Source organism: Aulonocara sp. 'chitande type north' Nkhata Bay, linkage group LG7 (assembly GCF_057382095.1).
Source record: "Aulonocara sp. 'chitande type north' Nkhata Bay isolate Kocher_YH1m ecotype deep benthic linkage group LG7, A_spYH_male_GT1.1, whole genome shotgun sequence".
Taxonomy (NCBI): domain Eukaryota; kingdom Metazoa; phylum Chordata; class Actinopteri; order Cichliformes; family Cichlidae; genus Aulonocara; species Aulonocara sp. 'chitande type north' Nkhata Bay.
The window spans coordinates 15,388,845-15,415,622 of record NC_141350.1 but is presented as its reverse complement, the minus strand read 5'-3'; the positions used below and the strand labels follow the sequence as shown (position 1 = coordinate 15,415,622).

General features: G+C 40.3%; 3 protein-coding genes across 4 annotated transcripts in view; 2 read left to right on the top strand and 1 right to left on the bottom strand.

Annotated features, from left to right (window-relative positions):
• Positions 1–110: 110 nt before the first annotated feature.
• Positions 111–4,455, top strand: gnb5a (guanine nucleotide binding protein (G protein), beta 5a). 2 transcript variants are annotated; one of them, XM_086298928.1, is made up of 11 exons: positions 114–372; positions 945–1,081; positions 1,184–1,225; positions 1,606–1,682; positions 1,794–1,926; positions 2,208–2,351; positions 2,446–2,537; positions 2,851–2,899; positions 3,036–3,132; positions 3,228–3,394; positions 3,479–4,455. In XM_086298928.1, the coding sequence occupies exons 1-11, from the start codon at positions 237–239 to the stop codon at positions 3,488–3,490; spliced, it is 1,086 nt and encodes a 361-aa protein (XP_086155054.1). In that variant the 5' UTR covers positions 114–236; the 3' UTR covers positions 3,491–4,455. The 2 variants fall into 2 exon arrangements, with proteins under 2 accessions (XP_086155055.1, XP_086155054.1); XM_086298929.1 differs by lacking the exon at positions 3,479–4,455 and having other exon boundaries at positions 111–372; positions 3,228–3,400.
• Positions 4,456–4,606: 151 nt separating this feature from the next.
• On the top strand, positions 4,607–22,540 carry ap4e1 (adaptor related protein complex 4 subunit epsilon 1). Its single transcript, XM_086298869.1, has 21 exons — positions 4,607–4,946; positions 7,236–7,307; positions 7,427–7,550; positions 8,205–8,278; positions 8,363–8,484; positions 8,588–8,747; positions 8,832–8,998; positions 9,083–9,156; positions 9,243–9,365; positions 9,453–9,562; positions 9,654–9,797; positions 11,344–11,452; positions 11,572–11,690; positions 15,951–16,253; positions 16,716–16,827; positions 16,905–17,043; positions 17,138–17,393; positions 18,509–19,060; positions 19,153–19,343; positions 19,415–19,575; positions 20,027–22,540. The coding sequence occupies exons 1-21, from the start codon at positions 4,806–4,808 to the stop codon at positions 20,185–20,187; spliced, it is 3,414 nt and encodes a 1,137-aa protein (XP_086154995.1). The 5' UTR covers positions 4,607–4,805; the 3' UTR covers positions 20,188–22,540.
• LOC147324841 (aromatase-like) overlaps positions 22,416–26,778 on the bottom strand; it is a 5,492-nt gene continuing 1,129 nt past the window's right edge. Inside the window, exons 3-10 of the mRNA XM_086298910.1 lie at positions 25,078–25,228; positions 24,825–24,979; positions 24,561–24,737; positions 24,314–24,428; positions 24,114–24,228; positions 23,878–24,040; positions 23,546–23,787; positions 22,416–23,423 (exon numbers count right to left, since the gene is read on the bottom strand). Of these exons, the coding sequence (XP_086155036.1) occupies positions 23,193–23,423; positions 23,546–23,787; positions 23,878–24,040; positions 24,114–24,228; positions 24,314–24,428; positions 24,561–24,737; positions 24,825–24,979; positions 25,078–25,228 (1,349 nt within the window). The 3' untranslated portion in view covers positions 22,416–23,192. The remainder of the gene's footprint in view (positions 23,424–23,545; positions 23,788–23,877; positions 24,041–24,113; positions 24,229–24,313; positions 24,429–24,560; positions 24,738–24,824; positions 24,980–25,077; positions 25,229–26,778) is intronic.

Genomic DNA, 26,778 nt, shown 5'->3' with positions numbered 1-26,778 from the left:
TGTAGTGTTGCTTAGGGGATGCATCCTGTGTGTGTGTGTGTGTGTGTGTGTGTGTGTGTGTGTGTGTGTGTGTGTGTGTGTGTGTGTGTGTGCGGCAGCATCACCGGGATGCAGGATCCTCCTCCCCTGGAAACTGGAGGAGCATCTTCGCCCTCTGACGTCATGACAGCAGCATCAGCTGTTAGCTCTGCTCTAAGCCTTTTCGCTGCCGATCGCTTCCTGCTCAAAGGAAATATATGAGATCCCCTCCAACCCCTGAAATGGCGACACAGGAGGTACCGCTGAACGAGACTCTGGCTCACCTCAAAACGGAGTCGGAGACGCTGAAGTCGAAGCTGGAGGAGGAAAGAGCGAAGCTGCACGATGTCGAGCGTGAGTGCTAAAAAAAATGGAGAGGCCCTGATTCATTCCTGCGTTTACCCTGTGACGGGACGGATAACAGCGAGCGTCTCCTCATAGCCTCACGTTTCTCCGCCAGAAGTCAAAGATCGCCGGTGTTACCGGAGATGGGGGATTTGGCGGAGCAGATTATCGATCCGATCGGCGCCGATGTCACCGATTTGTCAAGAGACGGGGGCAGGCTGTTTTGTTTGCCTCCCCATTTCATAGCCTAATACTTTCATCCATGTTTCATCCATGGACTGTTTTCCTTTACTTTCTTTCTTTTTATTTATTGATTTATTTTTACTCATATTTTACTCATAATATCTGAACAATATGACAATTAAAGCAAGAGTGTGAAATAAAAACGTGAAAATCAAGCACAGGTCATTTCTGATGCATATTTTATGTGATTCGGGCTATCTGAGACATGGCAGATTAAAAATAGATTAATTCAATATTCCTCCATTTAGATGGGCCTGCTGTAGTTTAATCCTGGCTGCTGCCACGAGTGTTAATGTGGGGACATGTTTAATGTATAATATACATGTGTGTTTGTGCAGTACATCAGGTGGCAGAGAAGGTGGAGGGGCTTGGCCAGTTTGTCATGAAGACCCGGAGGACCCTGAAGGGGCACGGGAATAAAGTTCTGTGCATGGACTGGTGCAAGGACAAGAGGAGGATCGTCAGCTCCTCACAGGTCACAAACCCCTAGTCTCGTTTCCAGCTGACTGCAGAGCAAGTTTGTTGTTGGTGGCATGTGTTTTAAAAGTGTACAAACCTTTATTATCTTTTGATACAGGATGGAAAAGTTATTGTGTGGGACGCTTTCACCACCAACAAGGTAACTTTTACTTTTCATGGGTCACGTATTCTTAGATATTTGTATTTTTTGCTTTTGAATCGATAACAATAAAAATAATATAAATTTCCATGATGGTAATAAGTTTGCTTTAGATAGAATTTTTTTTTTTTAGATCAGATAGGAGTGACACATAGGATTTGTGCATCAATATATCTATTGTGTGCTGATGGTAAATCCAACTGTCCTGTTTTTATGAAGGAGACATCAGAGTTAGATGATAAAAACTGAAATTGTGTAAAAGTGTTTTCTAAAGTTTTCTACATGGGACAAACCAAAGCTAGTTGTTCTGCTTTGATTATGGATAATGAATTCTCCCTGTGCGGCTCGAGCACAAAAGCCTTGTCTTCTGATGTTTATAGGAACATGCTGTGACAATGCCTTGCACCTGGGTGATGGCCTGTGCCTATGCCCCCTCTGGCTGCGCTGTAGCTTGTGGGTGAGTGCGTTACTCTCTATGATGATCCAGATCTGGTTGTATTTTGCTGTATTTTTTGTTGCTTTTCTGTATTTTGTTTTTGTGGTAAAGTGTGTAGCTTCTCTGTTGCAGAGGCCTGGACAATAAATGCTCAGTTTATCCTCTGTCTTTGGACAAGAATGAGAACTTAGCTGCAAAGAAGAAGTCAGTGGCCATGCACACAAACTACCTGTCTGCTTGTAGCTTCACCAACTCGGATATGCAGGTGAGAAAACTGTCACCACACTCTAAAAACATCCACAAACCACTGAGGATCATGGGTAAAATGCCTGTGGAAACAGTAGCTGCAAGCTACCTTTTTATTTTTCTCTCAATCAGATATCACTTCCTTCTATATTCCAGTGAGAGCTCCCATACTTTGTTAATAATTTACAAGTTTGACTTCCTGGTCACATGAGGTGTCACACTGCAAAGGCAGTCCATTTACAACTACATGATAGCCTGTAACGACTTCTTTTTTTTTTTCTCTTGCCGCATGCATTCAAGATCCTGACGTCCAGCGGGGATGGAACATGTGCATTATGGGATGTTGAGAGTGGGCAGCTGTTACAGAGTTTCCATGGACACGCTGCAGACGTGTTGTGTCTGGATCTGGCCCCATCTGAAACCGGAAACACGTTTGTTTCGGGGGTGAGGACACTTTCTGCACAGCTTTCGGTACAGCTTACTTAAAGAGGCTAAACACTGAAATTTTTGACACTTTCTGCTTTGCTTTCATTGGCAGGGCTGTGATAAGAAGGCCAATGTCTGGGATATGCGTTCAGGGCAGTGTATTCAGTCCTTTGAAACTCACGAGTCAGACATAAATAGCGTACGGTAAGTCACACCCTTGTAATGGCTCCTGAATATAAGTGTAGAGAAGGTAAGTGTAAAGATGAGTGCCTTTTCTATTTATAATTACGCATTAAAAGGAAGTGTTTTAAAGGCCTCATCATGTGTGCATTATCATAACATATTTTATGTTATTGTAATGGCCTCTATATTTTTGTTTGCAAACAAAAATGTTAAAATCTGGAGTCTCATTTTCTTATGCTACCACTAGGAGTTGCTATAAGTCAGAAGTATTCAAATCTTACATGTAAGAGCTTTAAAAATTGATTTCTTATTACTGCTGTCTGTATTTTAACAGATACTATCCCAGCGGAGACGCTTTTGCATCTGGATCGGATGACGCTACAGTAAGAATTGATTTCTTCATGTTACCTTTGACTGGTGAAGCCAGTTTTCATGTGCAGCGTGCTGCAGATAATTAATCATAATTACACTGCACCATAAAAAAACAGAAAAAAATGAAAACACTCCCCTTTGTTACAGTGCCGCCTGTATGACCTAAGGGCAGACAGGGAAGTGGCTATCTATTCCAAAGACAGCATCATATTTGGCGTCTCCAGTGTTGATTTCTCGCTCAGTGGTACGATATATAGAATATTTACCTTCGCCGTTGTTTGTACTGAGCTTAAGGATAATGCCGCTAAAACATTTTGGGTGTGCCCTCTCTTTCCCCAGGCCGGCTACTGTTTGGTGGCTACAACGACTACACCATTAATGTTTGGGATGTTCTCAAAGGAACACGGGTCTCTATTCTGTTTGGACACGAGAACCGTGTCAGCACCCTGCGGGTTTCCCCTGATGGGACAGCCTTCTGCACAGGTTCCTGGGACCACACTCTTCGGGTATGATATCTGATCTGGCACATGTGATTACTCCAGGTTTCTGTCTGGTTATATCTTGTAATGTCTATTTTCTTTGCCTTCCAGATCTGGGCCTAAGCATCAAGACAAAAACGATTAAATAGTAGACAGACCTACTGAAGACACACTGATGTTTCTGTTTGCTAGAGTACAATCACAGAGATAGAGACTCAGTTTTGATTGTACATAGGGCACATCAATAGCATTGTATATACTCCAGTGTTTTGGCCAGGGTAGATTTACATATTTTAAAGAGTAATAAACCAAATGGCTAGCTCGCATTACAATGTGATGGGAAGAAAAGGTGCACAGACGTTCTTACGATTACAACTATGAAGTTTAAAACAAGTATATTACTGAAAATATTATTGGTAGTGGCTTGCATCAGTCTAGGATAGAAGTGACACAATAATGTGATGTGTTAATTAGCCCACATGGAGGAAAATACATGTTTACTTATTGTTATTATTTTTTATTAAACAAATGAGGACATTCATTCAGAGGAGACATCAAAGAGCAGGGGGGCTTTTCTGTGAATGGCAAAAGTAATGAGAAATAATAATGAGATTTATGGAGAAAGGTACAAATTAATATTTTATTTTGGAAATTATATTAAATGTACATCTAACAAACAACGTGTGCACCCAACAGCTGCTTCTCACCTGCCAATATAATACTGTATCAATATCAATGCAAAGAAAGCACATTAATAGGTAAACATGAGATGAATGATTTTTTTTCATACCTGTAATTTAAAATATGGTTTACTACATCTTTTTGCGTTTCCAGATGTGGAAGCCACTCACTACTCGATGTGCACTAGAGACACCCTGAACTTGTGCTACCCCACTGTTGAAATACTAATAAGTTAAAAAAAATTAATTAAAAAATATATATACATATAATTGAATGTACTCCTTTTCATGCAGTTGTCCAATGGTTGTAATTTCATATTTAGAGTAATTATTGTAGTTTAGTGTACAGATATGCAGGGGACTGTTAATCAAACTATTACAAACATAATAAAATCAGTTTTGAATATCGCTCCTACGTGTCTCTTTATTATTATTATTATTATTATTATTATTATTATTATTATTATTATTATTATTATTATTATTATTATCTCAGCAGAGTGAGGGCCCACTGTTATTGTTGAGGGTTTCCAATAAAATTTCAAATCAAGCGGAAGTGACATCATCAAAAAGCCTTGCCGATTCAAAACAATGGCCGACAGAAGAGCCAGTGTTGTAACTCTTGTAGTCGTTTTAAATGTTTAACTAGTAACATTTAATGTGTGTATGTAAGAGACTCTTATTGTGATGTTTAGCGATTTAATAAGTGTGTTTTATAAGAGAGAAGCCAGCTGCTTAGCCCGCTTTTAGCTGCCAAAATGAGCGATGTTGTGGAGAAGACGCTGACAGCTCTGCCGAGCCTCCTCTCTTTAGACTCTCACCCTGGGTCTGCAAAACTGTCCTCTACTTCAAAGCTAGGAAACCTCATCAGAGGAATCACTGAGCTAACGTCTAAACATGTGAGTTTGCCCTTTGAAATGAACTAAAAACAAGATAAGTTGACGATACCGTCTAAGGTTGCTAAGCTAAGCTGCCTGTGCTAACTCATTATAGGCATGTCTTTACGTTTAACCTACTTACTGGATGCCTTACATTACTGTACTAAGTTAGAGGCTGGTTTACAGGCGTTGTGTTGTTTTTGCCATGTTAATATCATGTGGCAGAACAAATTATAGCAGTGCTACTTCACGCATTTATCCTCACTGGTGCGTTCATGTTCATTTTCGTAAACTCAGACAAATTGGAGAAGTTCGTCTTCTGGGATTTCCGAGGTTTTGGTAAATGTTTTTTGGACAGGATCCTGGTATTTATCACGTCTAGTCTCTGTGGCAGAAAGCACTCAATGCATACAGGACAAGTAGTCAGCAGTATTCACTCACTTATCTCTAATTTCGTTGCAGCAGTTCCATGCATTTAGACATGCGAACCCGCTGAAGTTCAAACTTGACCATCCGTGATTTAGGTGATCATGGCATGGTTCTTAGTGTCAGACAGGCTGGTCTGAGTATTTCAGTCTGTCAGATTGCTCCTCTGCTTGGATTTTCTCTAGAGTTTATAGAGAACATTGCCCAAAAAAGAGAAAACACAGAAGAGCAAGCCTGAATGTTTAAATTCTGAATGCACAACACACTTAACTGTGAAGCAGATGTGCTATAGCTGCAGAAGACCATAGCAGGTGCCACTCCTGTCAGCTAAGAACAGGAAACTGACTGGAGGAACTGATTAATAAAAGGGGAAAAAAAGAACAGGAAACTGAGGCTACAATTTGGATGGCGTCACCAAATATTGGACAATAAAAGATTAGAAAAATATTGCCTAGTTTCACATTTTCTATTGGAACATTTGGATGGTTGGGTCTGAACTTGGCATAAACATCTTGGAGCCATCCTACTTTGTGTCAGTGGTTCAGGCTGCTGCTGCTGGTGTAATGGTGTGAGAGATATTTTCTTGGCACATGTTGGGCACCCCAGTGCAAACTGAGCATCAATTAAACTCCATAACCTGAATAACACGCCATGTCACAAAACTCAAATCATCTCAAACCGGTTTCTTGAACATGACAATGAGTCACTGTACTCAAATGACCTCCACAGTCAACAGATGTTAGTCCAAAAGAACACCTTTGGTATTTGTAGGATCGGAGTTTCACATCATGAATTAAGAGAGTGACTAGTCACTAGTATGAGCTAGGTGTAACTAATAAAGTGGCCAGTTTGTATAAACCTTGTATTGTTAAACCTGCATACCTGAAATTCTTACTGCATTTCTTTGGTGTTAAATGGTGTGTCTGTATATTCCAGTTACCTTTTGGCAAGCAAAAGCTTGCTGGTTCATTTCCGAGCACAGATACAAATCCCCTTTGAGGTTGTTTCAGGAAGAGTATCCACCGTAAAACCTCTGCCAAATTAAGCATGCAAAACTACTTGCTGTGGAGACTCCTTATGAAAAGGGAGCAGCCAAAATTAACTTTTCACACCATCTTGGAAATTCCAAGCAAACATTTCCCCATTTTTCTGAATTAAGAAGATATCTTAATATCCCAAAAGAGTTTCCGTCCTACTTGAAGGGTTGATTACATGAGTAACAATGACCACCACCCCATTATTGCATATCTTCAAAGTCCTATCAATTCATTTGACTGTGAAGAAATATTCAGAAGACTCTTAAGTCTCTAACAGTACAGTGCCATCTGTTTCGCCCACTGATGCCAGTATTTCCCCTTGTTTCAAAGTGAATTACTCATAAAATCAAGCTTTTGAGAAAATAGAGCTTCTTAGGATTTTAGTAGGAAATTAGTAGGAAAATTCTAGCAGAAGTGTTGCCACGTGTCTGGCAGGAAAGAGAGTACCAATTTGTTTATTTGCAAAAAAAAACCCCGCACTACATTTTTGGAAATATTTGTGGGTGTTTTCTATTTTTTGTGGGGGATTTTGTACTACATGAACACTGAAGTGGCCCCCAGTGAGATGACAGTGCCAACAGTGGCCCACGCTCATTTAAGTTTAGACCCCTGCTCTATAAGGTATCGCCAAGGCCGAAAACATTATGACATAATTCAAATAATTCTCATGTTCAGTAGGAATACTCTATAGGAATAAACCTTGACGTCTCACAGTCTGAAATACATTTAAACTTGTGTTTCTTTGCATCACTGGCTCGCTGTAAACTTCTCATTACCTTGAAATAAGCATGATTCGGTAAACCACCAATGTATTTCATCTTACTTCCCATTGTCTCCTGTTCTATAGGAGGAAGAAAAACTTATTCAGCATGAGCTTTTGGCGATCAAAGAACAAGTGTCCTCTCCCAACACCACCATGGTAAATCTTTCCTGGTTTTTCTCTGCTGTCTTGCACAAGAAATCATATACATTAAAATTCCACCGAGACACGAAGTTACCAATGTGTTTACTTCTTCCTTTTGTCATAATCTGATTCAGAGGCAGATGAAGGAGCTCATGGTGCGATCGATCTACTGTGAAATGTTGGGCTACGAGGCTTCCTTCAGCTATATTCATGCCATTAAACTGGCTCAGCAAGGCACTGTTCTGGAAAAGAGAGTCGGTAGGTTTAATAAATAACTCATTCCTCAGAGTCTCGTGTGTCAGGGCCCATTTGTTCTTATGATCTACACACAAGGCCAGGAGGAGCAGCTGATGATGAGGCAGGTTGCATAAACTTGTTAGGACAACGAGGAGAATATTGCATGGAACAATAAAAGCTTCGTCCTTTGTGGCAAATTCTGACATATGTCTAGTTTCATAACTCATGTTTGATTACTTGGGAAGAAGAGAAGGGTGTTGATGAGACGAGAGAGTCAGCTGAACAGAATGTACTGATAGGAGGTGGGCTCCAGCTGGTTGTTGAAAGCTGCTGATCTTCCTCTAAATCCTTGGCACACAAAACGACATGTAAAAGAATACCACGAAGGAATAAAAAACCCCACCGCACCTGGTCTCATGAATCATTTTACATTTATGTTCCAGTGCGCGTCCTTACGTGGCCTTACTCCCTCCTCTTTTCTTAATTTAAAGGATAATACTGTCATTTTTGAGGATTTAACAATAAAGATTTATACAACAAAAAGACACAAGGTGGTACTTTAAAAGCTTCAGTGTTGAGAGTGTTGCAGAATATGGATTTATTTACAACATCAGTGTTAAATATGAAAAAGCTAGACTGCTTTGGTCACAAATATGTTTATTTGTGGTTTTTCAGGTTACCTCGCTGTGTCCTTATTTCTGAATGAAAGTCACGAGCTTCTGCTCCTCCTGGTAAACACTGTGTTAAAGGTGGGCGTGGGCTTACACAACATTCATCATACGATGCCCAAAAGGGAATTTAGGATATTTGATTGTCGTGTTTTGTGTTCACAGGATCTTCAGAGTACAAATCTTATTGAAGTGTGCATGGCTCTGACTGTTGTCAGCCAGATGTTCCCCAAAGATATGATCCCTGCAATCCTTCCTCTAGTGGAGGAAAAACTAAATCACCCAAAGTAATGAACGCTGCTCATCACCTGCATGCATGGTTGAATATTTCTTTGTGCCGTTGAGCTTGAATATTTTTATTAATACGTTTTTGTCGGAACAAACTTTCAGAGAAATCATTAGAAGGAAAGCAGTCCTGGCGCTGTACAAGTTCTACCTAATAGCACCAAATCAAGTTCAGCACATCCACAACAAGTTTCGCAAAGCTCTTTGTGACAAAGATCCTGGTGTGATGACAGCCTCACTACACATCTACCTGCAGATGATCCAGGTAGTTACTGGTTTCCTCATAATTTGCAGTACTCTGTTGAAATGTACATATGTATGTATTTATTTATTTTTTGCTTTAATACAGGAGAACCCAGAAGCTTACAAGGACCTGACGCCAAGTTTTGTCACCATATTGAAGCAGGTGGTGGGAGGAAAGCTGCCCATGGATTTTAATTATCACACTGTTCCTGCTCCATGGCTTCAAATTCAGCTGCTCAGAATACTCTCCTTACTTGGAAAAAATGATCAGAGGTAGATATTATTTGTCCCATCTTCACATCTCACTAAAATCACCCGATTCTTCACTGATTTTGTGCATGTTCTCTCTCTTCATAGTACAAGTGAGGTCATGTATGAAGTCCTTGATGAGTCTTTACAAAGAGCAGAGATGAACCATAACATCACTTATGGTATGCAGCATTTCTAATCAGTATGCTTTTTGTAACCATTTAAGTTCTTCTGTCAGCCACTTATATACGTTTCTCTTTATTTCCAGCTATTTTATACGAGTGTGTAAAATGTATTTACACAATTCATCCAAAGTCCGACCTTTTGGAAAAAGCTGCAAAGTGCATTGGAAACTTTGTTTTGTCCCCCAAGTTAAATCTAAAATATCTAGGTAAGAGACAAAGAGAAACACGACTGTACATAAATAATGTCTCTTTGTTGAAAATCTAACAAAAACACTTTCTCTATGATACTGCAGGCCTGAAGGCCCTCACCTACGTTGTCCAGCAGGATCCTAAACTGGCCTTGCAGCATCAGATGACCATCATAGAGTGTCTTGATCACCCTGACCTCATTATTAAGCGTGAGGTGAGGCTCACAGTGATGTAGTCTGAACGTGTGAGGTTGTAAGGTTGCAGGTTTTTAGCATTACCAGGCTTCTTTTTTTTTTGTCTTGTAGACGCTGGAGTTGCTCTTTCGCATCACTAATGGCCAGAATGTTACAGTCATTGTTGAGAAGATGCTGGAGTTTCTGTGTATCAGTGAAGATGATCACACTACCATTGACCTGGTGGGGAAGGTGGCAGAACTGGCGGAAAAATATCCTTTAAAGTGTAATCTTCTTAAATGTTCATTCATTATCACTCCTGAGGCCCTCTGGAGCTGTAAAATGCTGCGGCTAAGAAATCACAGTCATAGAAACTCATATTCAAAGTAACTCTTTGTAAACTTATGTTGTTGTGCTGAGTCACAACAGGCTGTCATTTCAGCTTTTCTGGTTAGATTTCACATAAATCAAACTTTAAAAAGTAAAGAAGAGATGGGAGAACGACCCTTTAGCCACAAGTAGTATTTGGTCACCTTCCTTCACGGGCATATGAGCTTCAGTGACTTCCCATGTTTAATCCATAGGAAATAATGTGATGTCAGTTCACCCTTTGCAGTTGTAACAACTTGTTTATGGGAATTTTTAACCACTCTTCCAGAATTGCATTTGTGAAGTCAGACATTGACAGAGGCCTGGCTCGCAGTCTCCCCTCCAATTCGTCCTAAAGGCGTTCTGTTGGATTGTAGTCAGCACTCTGTGCAGGCCAGTCACGTTCTTCCAGTCATCCATGTCTTTATGGACCTTACTTTGTGCACTGGTATGCAGTCATGTTGGAAGGAGTTGCCATGGCCAAATTGTTCAAAGGTTGGGAGAGTCAAATTGTCTAAAATGTCCTGGTATGCTAAAGCATGAGACTGTAGTTCAGGTGGTAGAGCACTAATTGGTGGTGGTTTGATCCCCCGTCTGCTCCAGTCCGCATGCCAACTATGATAACAATGTATTATAATTAATGAATCTGTAAGTATGAGTGTGTGTGAATGTTAGAGAGAAAGAGAGCTTGTGTGAATGAGGCAAGTTGTGTAAAGCATGTTGAATGCACACTTAGAGTTGAAAAAATAAATAAATAAGAACCATTTACTTTCACTGGAACTATGGGCCCATGATCCAACCGTTAAACCCAGACTCCTCCATCAGGTCGTAGTGATTGAGCCTGCAGAAAGTCGGTGACCTCCGTGCACTATGTGCCTCAGCATCCGCTGACCCTGCTTTGTGGATTTTACGAGGTGTACAACTTTGTGGCTGAATTTCTCATGATCCCAATCACTTCCCTTTGTGATAAAACCTCTAACAATTCACTGTAGAATATTTAGTAGCTAGGACATTTCACAAATGGACATGTGGTGGGGACTCAGTGTTCTTCACCCACAGTGAATGCATGATGAAACTGCACAAAAAAGGTTTTGAAAAATCCTGATGTAAATTTATACTTCCTAGCAATAATATGATGAATTTAGAGAAAACATTAACATTCAAGTTTCTTTTTATTGGAAACCCTTGATACTTTTTTGAGTTAATATTGCGCTAAAACATAACTATCAACAATTGGAGGTTGAGATCACGTGACAGAAAGTAAACAGAAATTAACAAAATATTTTTAAATATAATGTTATTTATGATGCTGAGTTAGTACAAATTCACTGCAATTTTCTCCTTGATAGATTTTCAACCTGTCTGGGGTTTACCTCAACCTGTTGCCCAAAGTGTATCTTTTATACTTTGTTTGTTAAATTTCTTGTATTTTCCTATAAACCACTGTACATATGCACCAGATAACGAATGGTTCATAGAAACGATGAACACTGTGTTTTCTCTTGGTGGAGACATGATGCAGCCTGACATCCCTAACAGTTTTCTCAAACTGCTGTCTGAGGGTGAGAAACCCACACGTTCAAATGATTCTGCTGTGATTTTCTTGCTCACTGATATGATGCTGATTGATTGAAATTTTAATTGTGAGCGATGGATGATGAATTTCTCTCTAAATACGCAGGCTTTGACAGTGTGGAGGAAGACAGGAAGTTGAGGCTTTTTGCTGTGAATTCGTACATTCCTCTGCTGCGGGGAGAGCCTGGCAAACTGCCACAGCGCTTCCTCCAAGTCATCAGCTGGGTGAGTGATGCTCTCACGATGTGGATCATTAATAGACTTTTATATTATTATGTAATAAGAGCGAGAAGCAAAAGAACAGTACATGCAGTTACTGCTCGGTTTACGTCATACAGTTAAATATTAAAGTGCTTGAAATACAAAATTATTTTACAAAGCGGATTCCAAAAAAGTTGGGACACTAAACACATTGTGAATAAAAACTGAATGCAACGATGTGGAGATGGCAAATGTCAATATTTTATTCAGAATAGAACATAAATCACGGAACAAATGTTGAAACTGAGAAAATGTATCATTTTAAGGGAAAAAATATGGTGATTCAAAATGTCATGGTTTCAACAAATCCCAAAAAAGTTGGGACAAGGCCATTTTCACCACTGTGTGGCATCTCCCCTTCTTCTTACAACACTCAACAGACGTCTGGGGACCGAGGAGACCAGTTTCTCAAGTTTAGAAATAGGAATGCTCTCCCATTCTTGTCTAATACAGGCCTCTAACTGTTCAATCGTCTTGGGCCTTCTTTGTCGCACCTTCCTCTTTATGATGCGCCAAATATTCTCTATAGGTGAAAGATCTGGACTGCAGACGTGCCATTTCAGTACCTGGATCCTTCTCCTACGCAGCCATGATGTTGTGATTGATGCAGAATGTGGTCTGGCATAATCTTGTTGAAAAATGCAGGGTCTTCCCTGAAAGAGATGACGTCTGGATGGGAGCATATGTTGTTCTAGAATCTGAATATATTTTTCTGCATTGATGGTGCCTTTCCAGACATGCAAGCTGCCCATGCCACACGCACTCATGCAACCCCATACCATCAGAGATGCAGGCTTCTGAACTGAGCATTGATAACAACTTGGGTTGTCCTTGTCCTCTGGTCCGGATGACATGGCGTCCCACATTTCCAAAAAGAACTTCGAATCGTGACTCGTCTGACCACAGAACAGTCTTCCATTTTGCCACACTCCATTTTAAATGATTCCTGGCCCAGTGAAAACGCCTGAGCTTGTGGATCTTGCTTAGAAATGGCTTCTTCTTTGCACTGTAGCATTTCATCTGGCAACGGCGGATGGCTTGTGTTCACTGACAATGGTTTCTGGAAGCATTCCTGAGCCCATTCTGTGATTTCCTTTACAGTAGCATTCCTGTTTGTGGTGCAGTGTCGTTTAAGGGCCCGGAGATCACGGGCATCCAGTATGGGTTTATGCCCTTGACCCTTACGCACAGAGATTGTTCCGGATGATGTTATGCACAGTTGATGATGATAACTGCAAAGTCTTTGCAATTTTTCGCTGGGTAACACCTTTCTGATATTGCTCCACTATCTTTCTGCACAACATTGTGGGAATTGGTGATCCTCTACCCATCTTGGCTTCTGAGAGACACTGCCACTCTGAGAAGCTCTTTTTATACCCAATCATGCCAATTAACCTAATTAGTGTTAATTGGTCTTCCACCTCTTCGTTATGCTCAAATTTACTTTTTACTTATTGCTACTTGTCCCAACTTTTTTGGGATTTGTTGACACAGTGTAATTTTGAATCGATACATTTTCTCGGATTAAACTTTTCATCTGTCATCTACGTTCTATTCTGAATAAAATATTGCCATTTGCCATCTCCACATCATTGCATTCAGTTTTTATTCACAATTTTTTTTAGTGTCCCAACTTTTTTGCAATTCGGTTTGTAAATTAATGTTCCGAAAAATAACTGGAGGAAAAATAAAATCAGTGCTGTGAAAAAATATGAATGTACAAATTCTGCACAGGTTTCAGGATCCAGAAGCTGAACGCTTAGTCATATCCGAGTCTGGTCGAGAACATGTTAGTCAGCTCACAGGAACTGAAGCCTGTGACAAAAAACAAAAACAAAAAACAACACAGCCAGGTTAATATGTGTTAGCTTGAAATATAGAGGCAGTAACCAACAAGAACAAGTGCAGATGTGTTTGCTTTTTCCTGACCCAAGAGTCGGGAAACCCAAAGAGATCAGCTAATGAAGGAGCACAAATGTTGCCTCACATTAAAGTGGATTATGTGGTAACTTTGATCTTTTGACTACTGAATTTATAAAGAACTACATTTTTAAAAGGACTCAACAAATAACCAAACTAGTTGAACCACAACACTAAACCAGCCTCCAGTGTATTAAACAGGTGGCCTAGACACCCACTATTATTCCTCTCTCCTGATCACACCACACCTGTAAAAAGGGGTAGCAGTTTCCCTTCCTTAAGAATGGCTTAATAACCACCCTTCCACTGTGACCACTAACAAAATACTTAAAGATACAGATTGATACTGGTTCTTTGCAAAATTGTCTATTGTATGTGTAGGTAAAACACTAGTTCGTCCCTTGAATTAAGTGCTTGAATAATTCATATGTCCATATTAAGTGGCTCAGGACTGAGATTGGACTGAAATTGGGGACAAAGCAGCCAATATCCAAAGAAAAACTTTAGAAAACCTTCACAAAGCCTGAAGAAGTATTCCTCAAGACCATTTTAAAAGAGTTGCTCCTTGGAAGCAAAATATAAAAAAATGAGTGCTGGCTCAAGACTTTTGCACAGTGCTGTATGAAAACAGGATCATAACCAGGAACTGTTCTTTAGAAATAGGTGGAGAAACTACTTGCTTTGGGTATCACTACAGAAGGTGACACTAGTTTAAAAGAGAGAGACAACAACAAGTTTACAGCTTTCCTTTGTTGCAACTAAAAGCGTTCTACAGAACTTCATTAATATTTATGTGTAACACCCATCCCACGTTCTATTGAGAGGGGCCCTGGGTTCCTGTTGTTACTTTCCTATTGATACTCCCTTTTTAATCAGAATCAGAATACTTTATTGATCCCTGGGGGAAATTATTTTTTGTTACAGTGCTCCATTTTAAACCAACATTAAGACAAGACAGACAATACGCTAACTAAGAATAGTACAATATATACATACATACATACATAAGTCACTTATAAATAAATATTTGGAAAAGAAACATGTGTAGCTGTAGCAGCAAACAGTGTGTTAAGTGGATGCGTTGTACAGGGAGATGGCCACAGGCAGGAATGATTTCCTGTGTCGTGCTTATGGTATTAAATATGCAATAAAACTACACTATATGGAAATAAATCACACACAAGCAGGTCAATTATAAAGTTAACTCCACTTTAGTGAATGCTGAATTAACAACACAAAGGAAATAAGTAAAATCAATAAAGTTTGTTAAACAATGGTAAGGTATCTACCTCAACAGAAACAAAATAATCAAATAATATTGTGGGCCCTCACGCGCTCTCACCAAACACACACACACACACCTCAAGTGCTACAGTCTTTCTGCTAGCAAACCCCTCGTTGCAGGCCTGAGTCGTGGCTCGGGTGCGTTGGGACCTAAAACAATATGGTCGCTTCACTTGTTGCCAAGCAGTAAAAATAAAAGCACGTGCAAACAACAGTACTCACACCTCCAGGCAGTTCAAGGGGATAGCGGGGAAACTGGGTCACGGCTACCAGCAGGCCATGGCAGCAGCACTCACAGTCGTCCTTTCCACGTGCTCCCACGTGAACACATAACTTCAGCACACCAGCAGAAGGGGCCTCTTTGACACGCCAGCAAGACGTCCGTCTCCTCCTACTGAATCACACAACCCCGCTAAATGCCAGTTCACACGCGTTAACATTCAATCTTAGCATTAGCTTAATAAATAAAAACAGAGCAGAACAAGAGCTTAGCGAATATGCTAGGCTACGCTAGCGGCTAGTCGCGGTTAGCAGTTAGCCTGTTTTACACAATAACATTGGGTTCAAGTGTCAGACAAAATTCACATTTACCTCACAGTAGGGTACAACAGTTCTCGACTCCAGTTAACTATCCGTCAACCCGAAAATGCGTGTCGCCCTTCTATGAACTCTGCGTTCACTCGACACTGTTCAGCTGTCGTCTCTCTCGCTTCCTGCAGAGTGCACACGGCTCCCCACTTACTCCCACCCCTCTACCTGAGACTACTTCAGGGTTCACTGGAGCTGTAGTACATATCAATACCATATCAAAAATAATGACATAAACCTCAAAATACAAATAAAAAGGTTGTGCATTTAACTGACACACATCACATACTTTGCAGGCATTTGTATACATTCTTGAACACATTAAACATTTGCAATTAACTATCAATATTAATGAACAAATTTAAATAATGAGCTACTTATACAGCCAGGGCTACATATGCTAAACCTTTACTTACTCTCTGTAATTCCCAGGTGCTTGGGGAATACTCTCATTTGAGGGAGGATCTTGAACCTGCTGAAGTCCTGAGCCTGCTAGCCAAACTTTTGGACATGAAAAACAGCAGCAGTGAAACCAAGAGCTGGGTCCTCATGGCCATGACCAAACTCTGCAAAGGTGGTGCTGATGCTTCTGTAACTCAGGAGGTTTCTGAGACATACAGCAGCTCCTTGGATACAGTGCTGAGACAAAGGGCGCATGAGTTGCAGTACCTCAGCCAAGACCCTGAACTAAGAGCCAGGGTGTTGCCACGAGGTGCCAAACCAGAGACTCTGGAGGTAACGTGTTTAACTTGTTTGCAGTGAGCAGAGAACCCGGCCACATTAATAACATTTAAATATTAACTCTGTAGCTCTTTTCACAGTAAAAGCAGGTTAGTTGACGGTTGTGAAAACCTGCAAACACTTTATGGAAACACCCCTCAGGGTGCAAAATTGATTTGATTGATGACAGCCTTTACCGTAATCACATTATTCATTTTATGAGTAATCAAACCTGTAACATGTCTGGAGAAGTCTGAAGGGCGGAGCTCTCCAGAGAACTTCATTCAGTATCGGACTCACTTTCATTCATTTAGAGAGCAAGAAAACCAATCTCTCTTCTTTTGGCCAAGAATTTTATTTTAAACACATAAATTAGTAATTATATGTTTTTGTGTAGCTGAGCAAAGCACACAGAGCACTCAGGCGCAACGTCTTCAGTCCTGCGGCAATTTTGCGTGACTGTTTGATTGTTTTTAGGTGGATTCCTCGCTGTCATTTCTTGACAGATTTGTGTCAGAGGCGTTGGCTGCTGGCGCTGCTCCATACAAACCTCCCCACCAACGGCAGGAGGAATTAGATCAGTCAAAAGGTAAAATGTAGATAAATATCTTGGCAGCACATTCGGCATCTTGTTTGGATTTGTTCTGACTTTGTTGTCTATCTCAGCCTTGAGCCTGGAGCCCTATGGCCTTTCTCTGCCTATCAGCATGTCCTCCTGCAGCATCACTGACAGACAGTCTCCTACACTGTTGTCCATGAGCTCGGGTCTGTCAGGGGATAGCGCTGACCTCTCACACAAAGGAGGGTATGTGGACACCACATGCATGCATTTGTTGGTGTAATCAAGTTCCTAGTTTTAGTGTTGAATTCACACTGAAGACTTGCTGTTTGTGTTTCAGCTCTTCAGCTTTGAAGCTGGATGGCATAAAGAGGGTGTGGGGAAGGGAGGGCTATCTGGCCCAGAGAGAACCTGTAGAGGAAGGTGCACAGGTTGAGGTTCCCAGTCCCATTCAGTCTCCCGGCCGGCAGGGCGAAGGCGACAGTTTGCACAGCCAAACTCCAACTCAGACACCGACCCCAGAGCCTGAACAAGAGAAACAGCAGCTGGCTTCTTCGCTGTTTGTTGGCCTGGCTTCCCAAAGCTCTGTGTCTCTGGTGAGGTTATCAGTCCATATACCATATGTGCAAAGAGCAAGCATCAGCTTATGGTTCAGACTGTTCTGATTTTTATGTGGAGGATCACCGAAAACACTTTAGCCACAGGAGTTTTAGGGCATCAGGTCAGAGTTTAAACTGTCACCGGAGTCAGTTATGCTGTAAACAAGCTCATCACTTGTACATGTCATAATGTGCCTACTGACAGCACATTTAACATACAATTAAAATGAATTTTTTTTTTTTGGCCTCGACAACTCAGTCTGTGCTTATCACCCAACTCACCAGATTTGCCTGCCTTTAATTCATTCATTCTTTTGAAGGGTCATCATTTTGAAATGAGGAGGAGATAAAGCATGCATCACCCACAAGGGCAGTGGGGTAGAACAGGAGTTCCTCTGATTCAAAAATAGCAGCCACACTGAAAACATTGGAGTGTTGCCAAAGGAGATGATCTTTAAGGAGCATTTAAATCAGTGACGGTTTTTGATATTTATGGCCAGAGTTGTGGAACTTTATGATCGCACTTCATCCCTGAAGGTAGCCCTGAATAAAATATGTGTTAATCTATTTTTACATTTTTGGCAATTTCAACATAGAGGGCAACAAAGAGGACCGGATGAACACTCGTCTGTTTTTATTATCAAAATTAATGATGATGAACCAAACATTTCTTCCATTTTTGTGAGGCCCATTTAGCTACTCGGTGAGTCTAAGATGAGACAAAAGGTGTTGCTTTTTAGAACATATTCAATGATTGGCTGAACATTTTCTCGGGTGGTAGGATCTACTAATGCTATTAATTTAAGGATGTCAAACTCATTTTACATCATAGACCACATGCAGCGCACTTTGATCTTAAGTGGGCCAGATCTTTGAAATTACATGATAAATGCATAAAAAGTTCTAGTAGTTCTTTCATTTAAACTTTCATTTAAACTTGCATAGGTATGTCTTGAACACGTTTCAAAGTCCATTGGAGACCTTGCAGGGCCAATTCTCATTTAAAACCCCTGCTATAAGTGAAAGTGCTTAACGTGGAGCTATTTGTGCAGCTATTTGCATTGCTGATTCTGAACATTTTTCCTACATATATGTGTTTTTGCTTCTAACAGATGGGAAAATCTGAGCCGATGCCACAGCGATTCCGAAGAAAAGCCAAAGGTCAAGGTCTGGGCTCGTCCTTTATCGCAAACGAGCAAATATCCAGCTCCCTCATCTCTCCTCCCAGTGCTGTAGATAACCTGCTGTGTAACAACCTACTAGACTCCAACAACGCCTCAGAGCTGGCCGAACAGACATCTCAGCTCTCTCAGAGCCTCACTACTGCTAATGGCACCTGTCACGCAGAGGCAGAGTTAACTGAATCTGACACAAAGGGATGTAACCCTGCTCTCCGCAGGGATAACTGTGTGGTAGCTGCTGGTCCTGGTCCACATAACGACCCAGGCAGACTAACAGAAGTGTGTCTGGATTCTTATCTTCCTGCAGAGCTTTCTGGCCTTTCACACTCAGAAATCGCTCCCTTGTGTGCCAACCAAAGCCTGAATCTCTCAGCCTGTCATGTGCAGAAGGAAGATTCATTAATATTAGTTGTTTTTATTATGAACTCCTCTGAGTCTGCCATACAACAGATGCTGCTTCAGGTCGACTCTGAAGAACTTGAGGTAAATTATTCAGTAGAAAATTATCAATAGAGTCGTTTGGTGTCCATTAGTCTTTTATAATGAGGTTGCTTCGTTGTATTGTTTATTTTTAGGTATCCTGCCTATGTGATAGTCCAGCGGGGGAGGTGACAAGCTACAGTGTAGCAGTGGGCCAGTATTCTCTAACTGTGAAGAGGCCTGCGGTTCACGTCGAGGTGGTCGGGACGGTATCTTACCAGCTGCCTGCTGGGACGTCTCAGTCATTGCAGTTTTCATATAAAGTCCCTTTAACCAGCTTCATCAGGTGAGATATGTAGTGCTCGTATTTGAAGTGCAGCATTTAAGTGACATAAAATTAATCCAAGTTTCCTGCAGGCCTTTTGTGGTGTCCACAGAGGAATATGGGACGATGTGGCTTTCCTTCTCTCACGACACAAAGCAGAATCTGACGTTGATAAATGACAACCAAGAACCTCTCACAGCCACTCTGAATGCTCTGAAGAAGAAGCTCCAGCTTCATGTTGTGGAAGTTATAGGTGAATGAACATTTGTTTCCTGCTCGTATTCAAGCTGTTCAAACTGAGAGTATCATTTTATGCTTAATGCATATAAAAGCAGCATTCACATCAACATGTGTGTGTTAGAATATTCACCAACTCATCTGTGGTAACTACTGTTTATTTATTCTTAACATTAGGAATAACTGTTTTAAAAAACTACATTAATTAAAAAGATGAGATAATGCAGCTTGACTATACGTCAAATATGCCTCTAATGAGGTGTACTTAGGAGTTTATGAAGAAAATTTACAACTTTAACTTTCGCTTGTATGCAGCATGAACATCATTAAATAACACGGCGGTACCAATAAACAGCATTACAAAGGGGAAGAAGAAGAAGATTTTAAAATTGCATATAGAAAAGGAGACATAGATATTAATGTGTCCTATACTTTTTGCTGAGTAACCTTCATTGTTTTCTGCTCAGGCATGGAAGGAATCGTAGCTTGCCGTCTCCTTCAGGATCTGCCGTGTCTGATGCATTGCCGGGTGAATGCCGGCTGGCTGGCTGTCTGGCTGCGGTCGCCGGTGCCCGACCTGCCCGACTGCCTGATCTACCACTGCCAGAGAGCTTTACAGAGCCTCTGAGACTCAGAGCTGCAGCACCACTCACCACCACTGAAACCACTGAGGAACTAAACCCACTAGACCCTCACTGAAGAGGAAGGTACACAGAGCTGAAGTGCTGAACAGAAAAGGAGAAACCTGCTGTTGTGGCTTTTGATCTTTATTTTGCGGTCTTTATGAATTTCACTCAAAGTTATTTAGTAAGATTTGGTTTTATTTATTTGGCAGAACTATAACTCATTGAAAGACATGGCAGGTTAAAAGCTCAGGGTCAAATGATGGTGTTTAATCATCTGTGGGTGTTTCATTATTGCCTTTTAGTCGTGAAAGAGCTCCATAATCACTAAACAATTGAAGCCTTCTTCCTGGTTAAATTCTGATGGTATGCTTTGTATAACAGAAAATTCTCAAAGTGTAAAATAATGAAGTTCTCAGTTGTTTCTTTTTCCTGTACACCAGAGAGAAGATATATATTTTTTGTGATCTGAAATACATTTTCTAGGCTACAACAATCATAACAGTGGAGCGAGTAAGTCCACAGTCACTTGTCCCTCTTCCACTTTCACATTTACAACAGATGCATTGAAGAAAAGATAGTGTAGCAACTTCAGTGTATGAATAACCACAGACAAATCAGAAGGATTACATGACGGCCACGGCAGAGAAACTGAAGGATCATGTCATCACTAAGCCACTTTCTATTAGTTCGTTAGCCAAGCATGGTTGCTAAATATGCAGCACTAACCAAAAATGGCCCCTTGAGGCTGATTGATTGCTTCTCTCTCCAAAAGACCAGCACGGTGGCTGATAAAATGCAAACGTTGCGGTTTCAAAATTAGCAGCACCACTATATACATTCTACACCTTTAACATATTAGCCCTATTGAGCTGTGATGGCTAATGCCCAGTAAATGTAAAGCATGCTAGCTTTAATATTTAAAGACGCTTAATGGAGATTATTTCTACTTGATCTAATCATGATCTAGCGATAAATCTCATGGTAAAACCAGCCCAACCACCTTTTCCTGCTTACAACTGAACCTCGGATTTACAGAATTGCTACACTTTTAATTTTTTTTTGACTTTCACCATAATAACAGCAGGCTGAAATGCAAATAAAACTGAAGAAAGATGCTCTCTTGTTCACTTTTTACAGACTTGTCTCATGAGATGCTAAACAGAAGTGCAGTGTTTGATTATTTTCCAAGAATCAGCAGCTTGTCCTCTGATTTTGATTTAGTCTCTTGAATGGATGAGCGCACAGTATATTTGCACTAGTTCATTTTATTTGCAGCTCTTTTGCTCCTTTATTGAAAAAGCACAGGACGATACTGACAACGACTCCACGTGGAGGTTAATAAGAAATTGAAGCATTTGATCGGTCATGTTTGGCATATTCATGAAATTTAAAGTGTTGTAAATATTTGTAAAATATCCAGTTGGCCTGCTCGCGGCTGACGTGAACTTCCCCTTTTTTCTTTCTGACACGTACAGTGAGCGGTCTGTCTTGGACGGTATGGACTGATTATTTAAGCACTCATGTTTCTCATTAGGTGGATGTTAAGGGTTGTTATATTTTTGTATGACTGCAGTATTAAAAGAACATATTTATGCGTTTATATTCTTACAAAATGTTTACATGCATTTCACTGAAAGAAAGGGAAACATTGTTCTTCATGTGCTGTTTGACTGGTCTGTGCCAGATTACACCTGTATGTTTCTTTGACATGTTTTGGCTTGTTTTAAGTAATTCAGCCTGAAGGGAAAGTTTGCTTTCTGCGTTTCTTCTATGCCTGTGTGCTGGTTTGAAGCACAGTGTGATGCTAACAGTGTCTCTAATACTCAGTTTTAACCCTACGCCTTATGTTTTAATGCCAGTACGGCATGTTTGATTTGTGCCTGTGGTACAGAGGAAAAAAAACATCCTTGTTTCTTGGAGTGCCTGTCATTACATTCAGTTAACTTATGAATAAATTCAACATGTGAAAATGACCCTTTGACTTTGACTCATTGGTTATTTAATAAATTGAGGCTCTCATGGAGTTTATGCTTATTAACACATGTATTGGGTGTGAAACAGGAAGTAATAATACGAAAATTTATATGAACTACTGATTCTGCACAATAATGAAAATGAATATTTAAAATGAGCTTTTTTATGTGAAGTTGTTTGCATGGTGAAGCTGAAGTATATACAGCATTATAGCATATTTCTACACTGATTATATAACATAGAAATACCCACAAAGGCAAAGTAAATGCAGATTTTATTTACGGTAAATCATTCATGAAAAGGGTTATTGTTCTTAGCCATAATGTACTTTTTCTATAGCTTTATTTTTAGTTATATAAACTAAAAAACCTTTTTTAAAAATCAGGCATAATGTTGGGTAATTACAAAACCACAGAGTAAAAAGTCTCAAGTTAATTTGACCAAATTTGTCAACACAGCCAAAAATGAGACTACACTGAGTACCCGGAGAGATCATGCCCAAGCCAGGTGGTGGAGTTGAACTCAGGACCAATCACTGTGCCACCATTGCAACAGTTTACTGTAGTTTGAGAAATTTTGAGAAAGCTTCATAGCGTGAGATTCTGTAGCTGAGCAGCTCCTGTAGTAATGTAATGTTTGGGTGACCCACTTACAAAACAACAGATGCTAAATGAGATGAGAAGAAACTGATATCAAACTGAAAACATAATACAAATAAAACTAATGTAAATACAGAACCATTGCTCCTCTGCATGTGATTTTTTTCTTCAGTTATTTCAATCATTGTAAATGCATCTTTATTAAATGTATGAGCTGTGTACACTGTCAAAACATTAATCAGAAATCTATACTTAACAAGTGTACTTTGTTAAAGATTAGTAAAGTTTAATTTGGAGTACATGTGCTGTTAATACAAATTTACTGTGAGTATTTCCTAGTACAGGACTTCATTAAGGCCTTTAAACCCATTTCAAGATGTTTTCATCTGAAGTGTAAAAAGCGCCGTTATGTTTCGCAGCTTGATATTGTGGGGTTATGTCATTCGTGGGATGAAGCGCATGGCCAGGATGTGCTCGTCTTTCACTGGCTGCTGTGACAGGTTGTTGGTCTGCTTGATGCTGTTGAACGTGCAGCCTTGACGAGGACACACAGTGTACCGAGACAGGAGAGTGACCAGGATGGCCTTCATCATCACCATGGCGATGTGTTTGCCCACACAGGAACGAGGCCCGCAGCCAAAGGGCTGGAAGTAACGATTGGGTACCTGCCAAAGAGAGAAAGCAAAGACTCAAATGTGTGTGTGTGTGTGTGTGTGTGTGTGCATGTTTTTTTTTTTTAGTTTAAACCATTAAACATTTATTGCTGAACTACACTCTGCTCACTTACCGTTTTTTCAAAGTTCGTGAGGTTGAACTCTTTAGGCTTGGGGAAGAATTCGGTTTTGTGCATGAGGCCAATGTTGAGAATGATGTTGGTGCCTTTCTTGATTTTTGTACCTGCGATGTCGTTGTCCTCCAGAGCTTTCCTCATTGTGAAATCGACCACAGGATGAAACCTCAAAGACTCGTTGATGAAGCTCTCCATCACTTTCAGACTTTGGTAATCGATATTTTCCACGTCTTTTTCATCTGAAAATGAAAGATGTGTCAGAATACTTCTACTCACCAGAGTGAAACTGTGAATATGGAATATTGGAAACACTGTAAAGCTGCACTAACTCAAGACGGTGTTCATCTCCTCCACTAGCTGCAGCTCTATGTCCGGGCTCTGTTTCAGCAGCATCAGCATGAAGAAGAGGCTGATGGAAAGTGTGTCGGGGGCTGCGATTACCATCTCTAGCACACACTGCCTGACATTATCTGCTGATAGCTCTCCGTAGTTCTGTTAAACACAACAGACGGGAATAAGAAAAGACAATTGGGGGGACGACAAAAATCCCTCCAAAGAGACCGACCTGGGCAAAGATGAGCTCTGTTGCAAAGTCGAGCTCGTCGTCCAGTTTCTCGGCTTCATGAATCATCTTTTTCTTAACTTCAAGCAGGCTCTCTATCGCATCTTGCAGCTCCTGTCTGTTGGCACAAAAAGCAACACAAACATTAGGTTGAAGAAATCGCAAACCACAATACTGACTTACTGTGAGATGAGGTGTCTTACGCTGCTCTCTTATGCTTGTTGTACAGCCATCCAACCTTGAAGAATATATCTGGTTTTATTAGAACTGTCTGCCAGGTCTCAAAGTAGTTGTGAATTTTCATCAAGAATTCTTTCTCTGAATTATTAAAAAGAACAACAACAACAACAAAAAAAAATCAATAGATGCAGCGCCAGAGCTCATGCGTCACAATTTCTTGCAGATAGTATGCGGTTTTAGGAATCTATGTGCAGTAAACACGCAATTGACCATTTAACGGCACTCCTAGGAACAGCCTGTTGGAGATGTCCAAAATGATGGCTCTCAGGAGACTGAGAGTATCCACATGTCCAGAGGGGTCAGTCATATCCTGTAAGTTGTCCAGGTGTTTGGCTGTGGAGCTCACACAGATTCCTACGGTCCTCTGCAGGCCGGGTCCAGTCAGAGCTGCACAGTAACATTCAGTAGCTCCACAGTTCAAGAAAGCAATAGTCTAACCACAGTATGTGCTGTCAGTGTGTGGTAATCGCTCACCTTTAGAAAAATATGTTCTCACTTTTTTCCAAAGCAGGACATCACTGTTGAAAATGATACCATTTCCGTACATGCCGATGCACTCGAGTCCTTTTTTGGTCCCAAATCTGGAGGTGTAGTGGGCACTCCTCAAAACGTGGTACACTTCAGAGGACCTGCAGAAGAAACCAGGCTTTACCTTTATCTGAAAATTTACTGTAAAACAAGTTCGGTTTACTCTAAAAAACAAAAACAAAAAAAACAACCCACTTGCCTGCTCAAAATCAGGGTCTCCTCTCCGTTTATCCACACCCGCACAATGCTCCCATATTTGTTGTTGTAGTAGTTACACGCTGTTCCAATCCCAGACCAGATGAACCTGCTGTAGGAGAGAATGGGACCGAGTCCTGCTAAGAAGGAAGGGCCTGACAGAGAGAAATAGGTTATGATAGTAGACTCCCACTTCTACTGCAAATTAGCAAGAACCTTGTCTGTTGAGTTTAATTTGAGAAAGATAGTGTATTTTTTTGGGATAGCTGCCAGGCTCTGATCTTAGTATATAGGAGAGTGGCAAGTAAGGACGGCACTCTTTGTTCTGTGTGTAACTGTTATTTGACTTCTGCATGAACCATTTTCATCAGTATACAGGAATTTGCACCTGGAGCTGCAAAACAGAGACTGTTTGTGATAGTTTTAATAGACAAGGAACACGCTCTGTGATGGTTGAGTAAACCTTGTTTTGTCATTGATGCAGACCTTCTGTGTATATGAGGGTTTCCCTTTCTTTGTCATTAGATGCTTGCTGACTTTACTCTGTATCTGATTCCTTCGCAGTGGATGGCTAAATGATATAAAAAGACACTTTGGAGCCTTTAATTAATATGGTATATAAATACTTATAGTATATAGTATATATAACTCTATGTGTATGTATATATATATATATATATATATATATATATATATATATATATATATATATATATATATAGTTATTTAGGATGAATAATAGGATTTGATAAATAAGGTAAAGATTTTTTAATTGCAATTTGAAGTGTATTTAGAGTGTAATTACTGTAATTACTGTACTAACTATAAGTATTTATAGTTAGTACATTTATATATTTATAGTTACATATTTATAGTTAGTATTTATAGCTGCTGTATCATCCATGTGCTCTCTGGCAAACTTCAGACGGGCCTGGACATGCACTGGCTTCAGCAGCGGAACACGTCTGGCACTGCGGGATTTGATTCCCTGCCGTTGTAGTGTGTTACTGATGGTGACCTTTGTTACTTTGGTCCCAGCTCTCTGCAGGTCATTCACCAGGTCCCCCCGTGTGGTTCTGGGATCTTTGCTCACCGTTCTCATGATCATTTTGACCCCACGGGATGAGATCTTGCGTGGAGCCCCAGATCGAGGGAGATTATCAGTGGTCTTGTATGTCAGGTGCCATTCATACAGGTAACGAGTGGGGGACAGAAAAGCTTCTTACAGAAGACGTTACAGGTCTGTGAGAGCCAGAGATTTTCCTTGTTTGAGGTGACCAAATACTTATTTTCTACCCTAATTTACGAATAAATTCTTTACAAATCCTACCATGTGAATTCATGGATTTTTTTTTCACATTCTGTCTCTCACAGTTGAAGTGTACCTCTGGTGCAAATTACTGACCTCTGTTATCAGTTTAAGTGGGGGAACTTGCACAATCGGTGGCTGACTAAATACTTTTTTGCCCCACTGTATATATATATATATATATATATATAGTATACACACACACTCATATTGATATAATGTTGATATAATGGAATAATATGTTCCTTATAGAGAGATATTTAGGATGAATAATAGGATTTGATAAATAAGGTAAAGATTTTTTAATTGTAATTTGAAGTGTATTTAGAGTGTAATTACTGTAATTACTGTACTAACTATAAGTATTTATATACCATATTAATTAAAGGCTCCCTG

What these genes read in the sequence shown, in the direction of transcription:
- gnb5a (XM_086298928.1), top strand. Translation starts at nt 237, where the DNA reads ATGAGATCCCCTCCAACCCCTGAAATGGCGACACAGGAGGTACCGCTG. An exon ending in ACGCTTTCACCACCAACAAG is followed by an intron (nt 1,226 to 1,605) that starts GTAACTTTTACT and finishes TGATGTTTATAG; the next exon opens with GAACATGCTGTGACAATGCC. An exon ending in TCACCAACTCGGATATGCAG is followed by an intron (nt 1,927 to 2,207) that starts GTGAGAAAACTG and finishes CATGCATTCAAG; the next exon opens with ATCCTGACGTCCAGCGGGGA.
- ap4e1 (XM_086298869.1), top strand. Translation starts at nt 4,806, where the DNA reads ATGAGCGATGTTGTGGAGAAGACGCTGACAGCTCTGCCGAGCCTCCTC. An exon ending in TCTACCTGCAGATGATCCAG is followed by an intron (nt 8,748 to 8,831) that starts GTAGTTACTGGT and finishes GCTTTAATACAG; the next exon opens with GAGAACCCAGAAGCTTACAA. An exon ending in CCAAACCAGAGACTCTGGAG is followed by an intron (nt 16,254 to 16,715) that starts GTAACGTGTTTA and finishes GATTGTTTTTAG; the next exon opens with GTGGATTCCTCGCTGTCATT.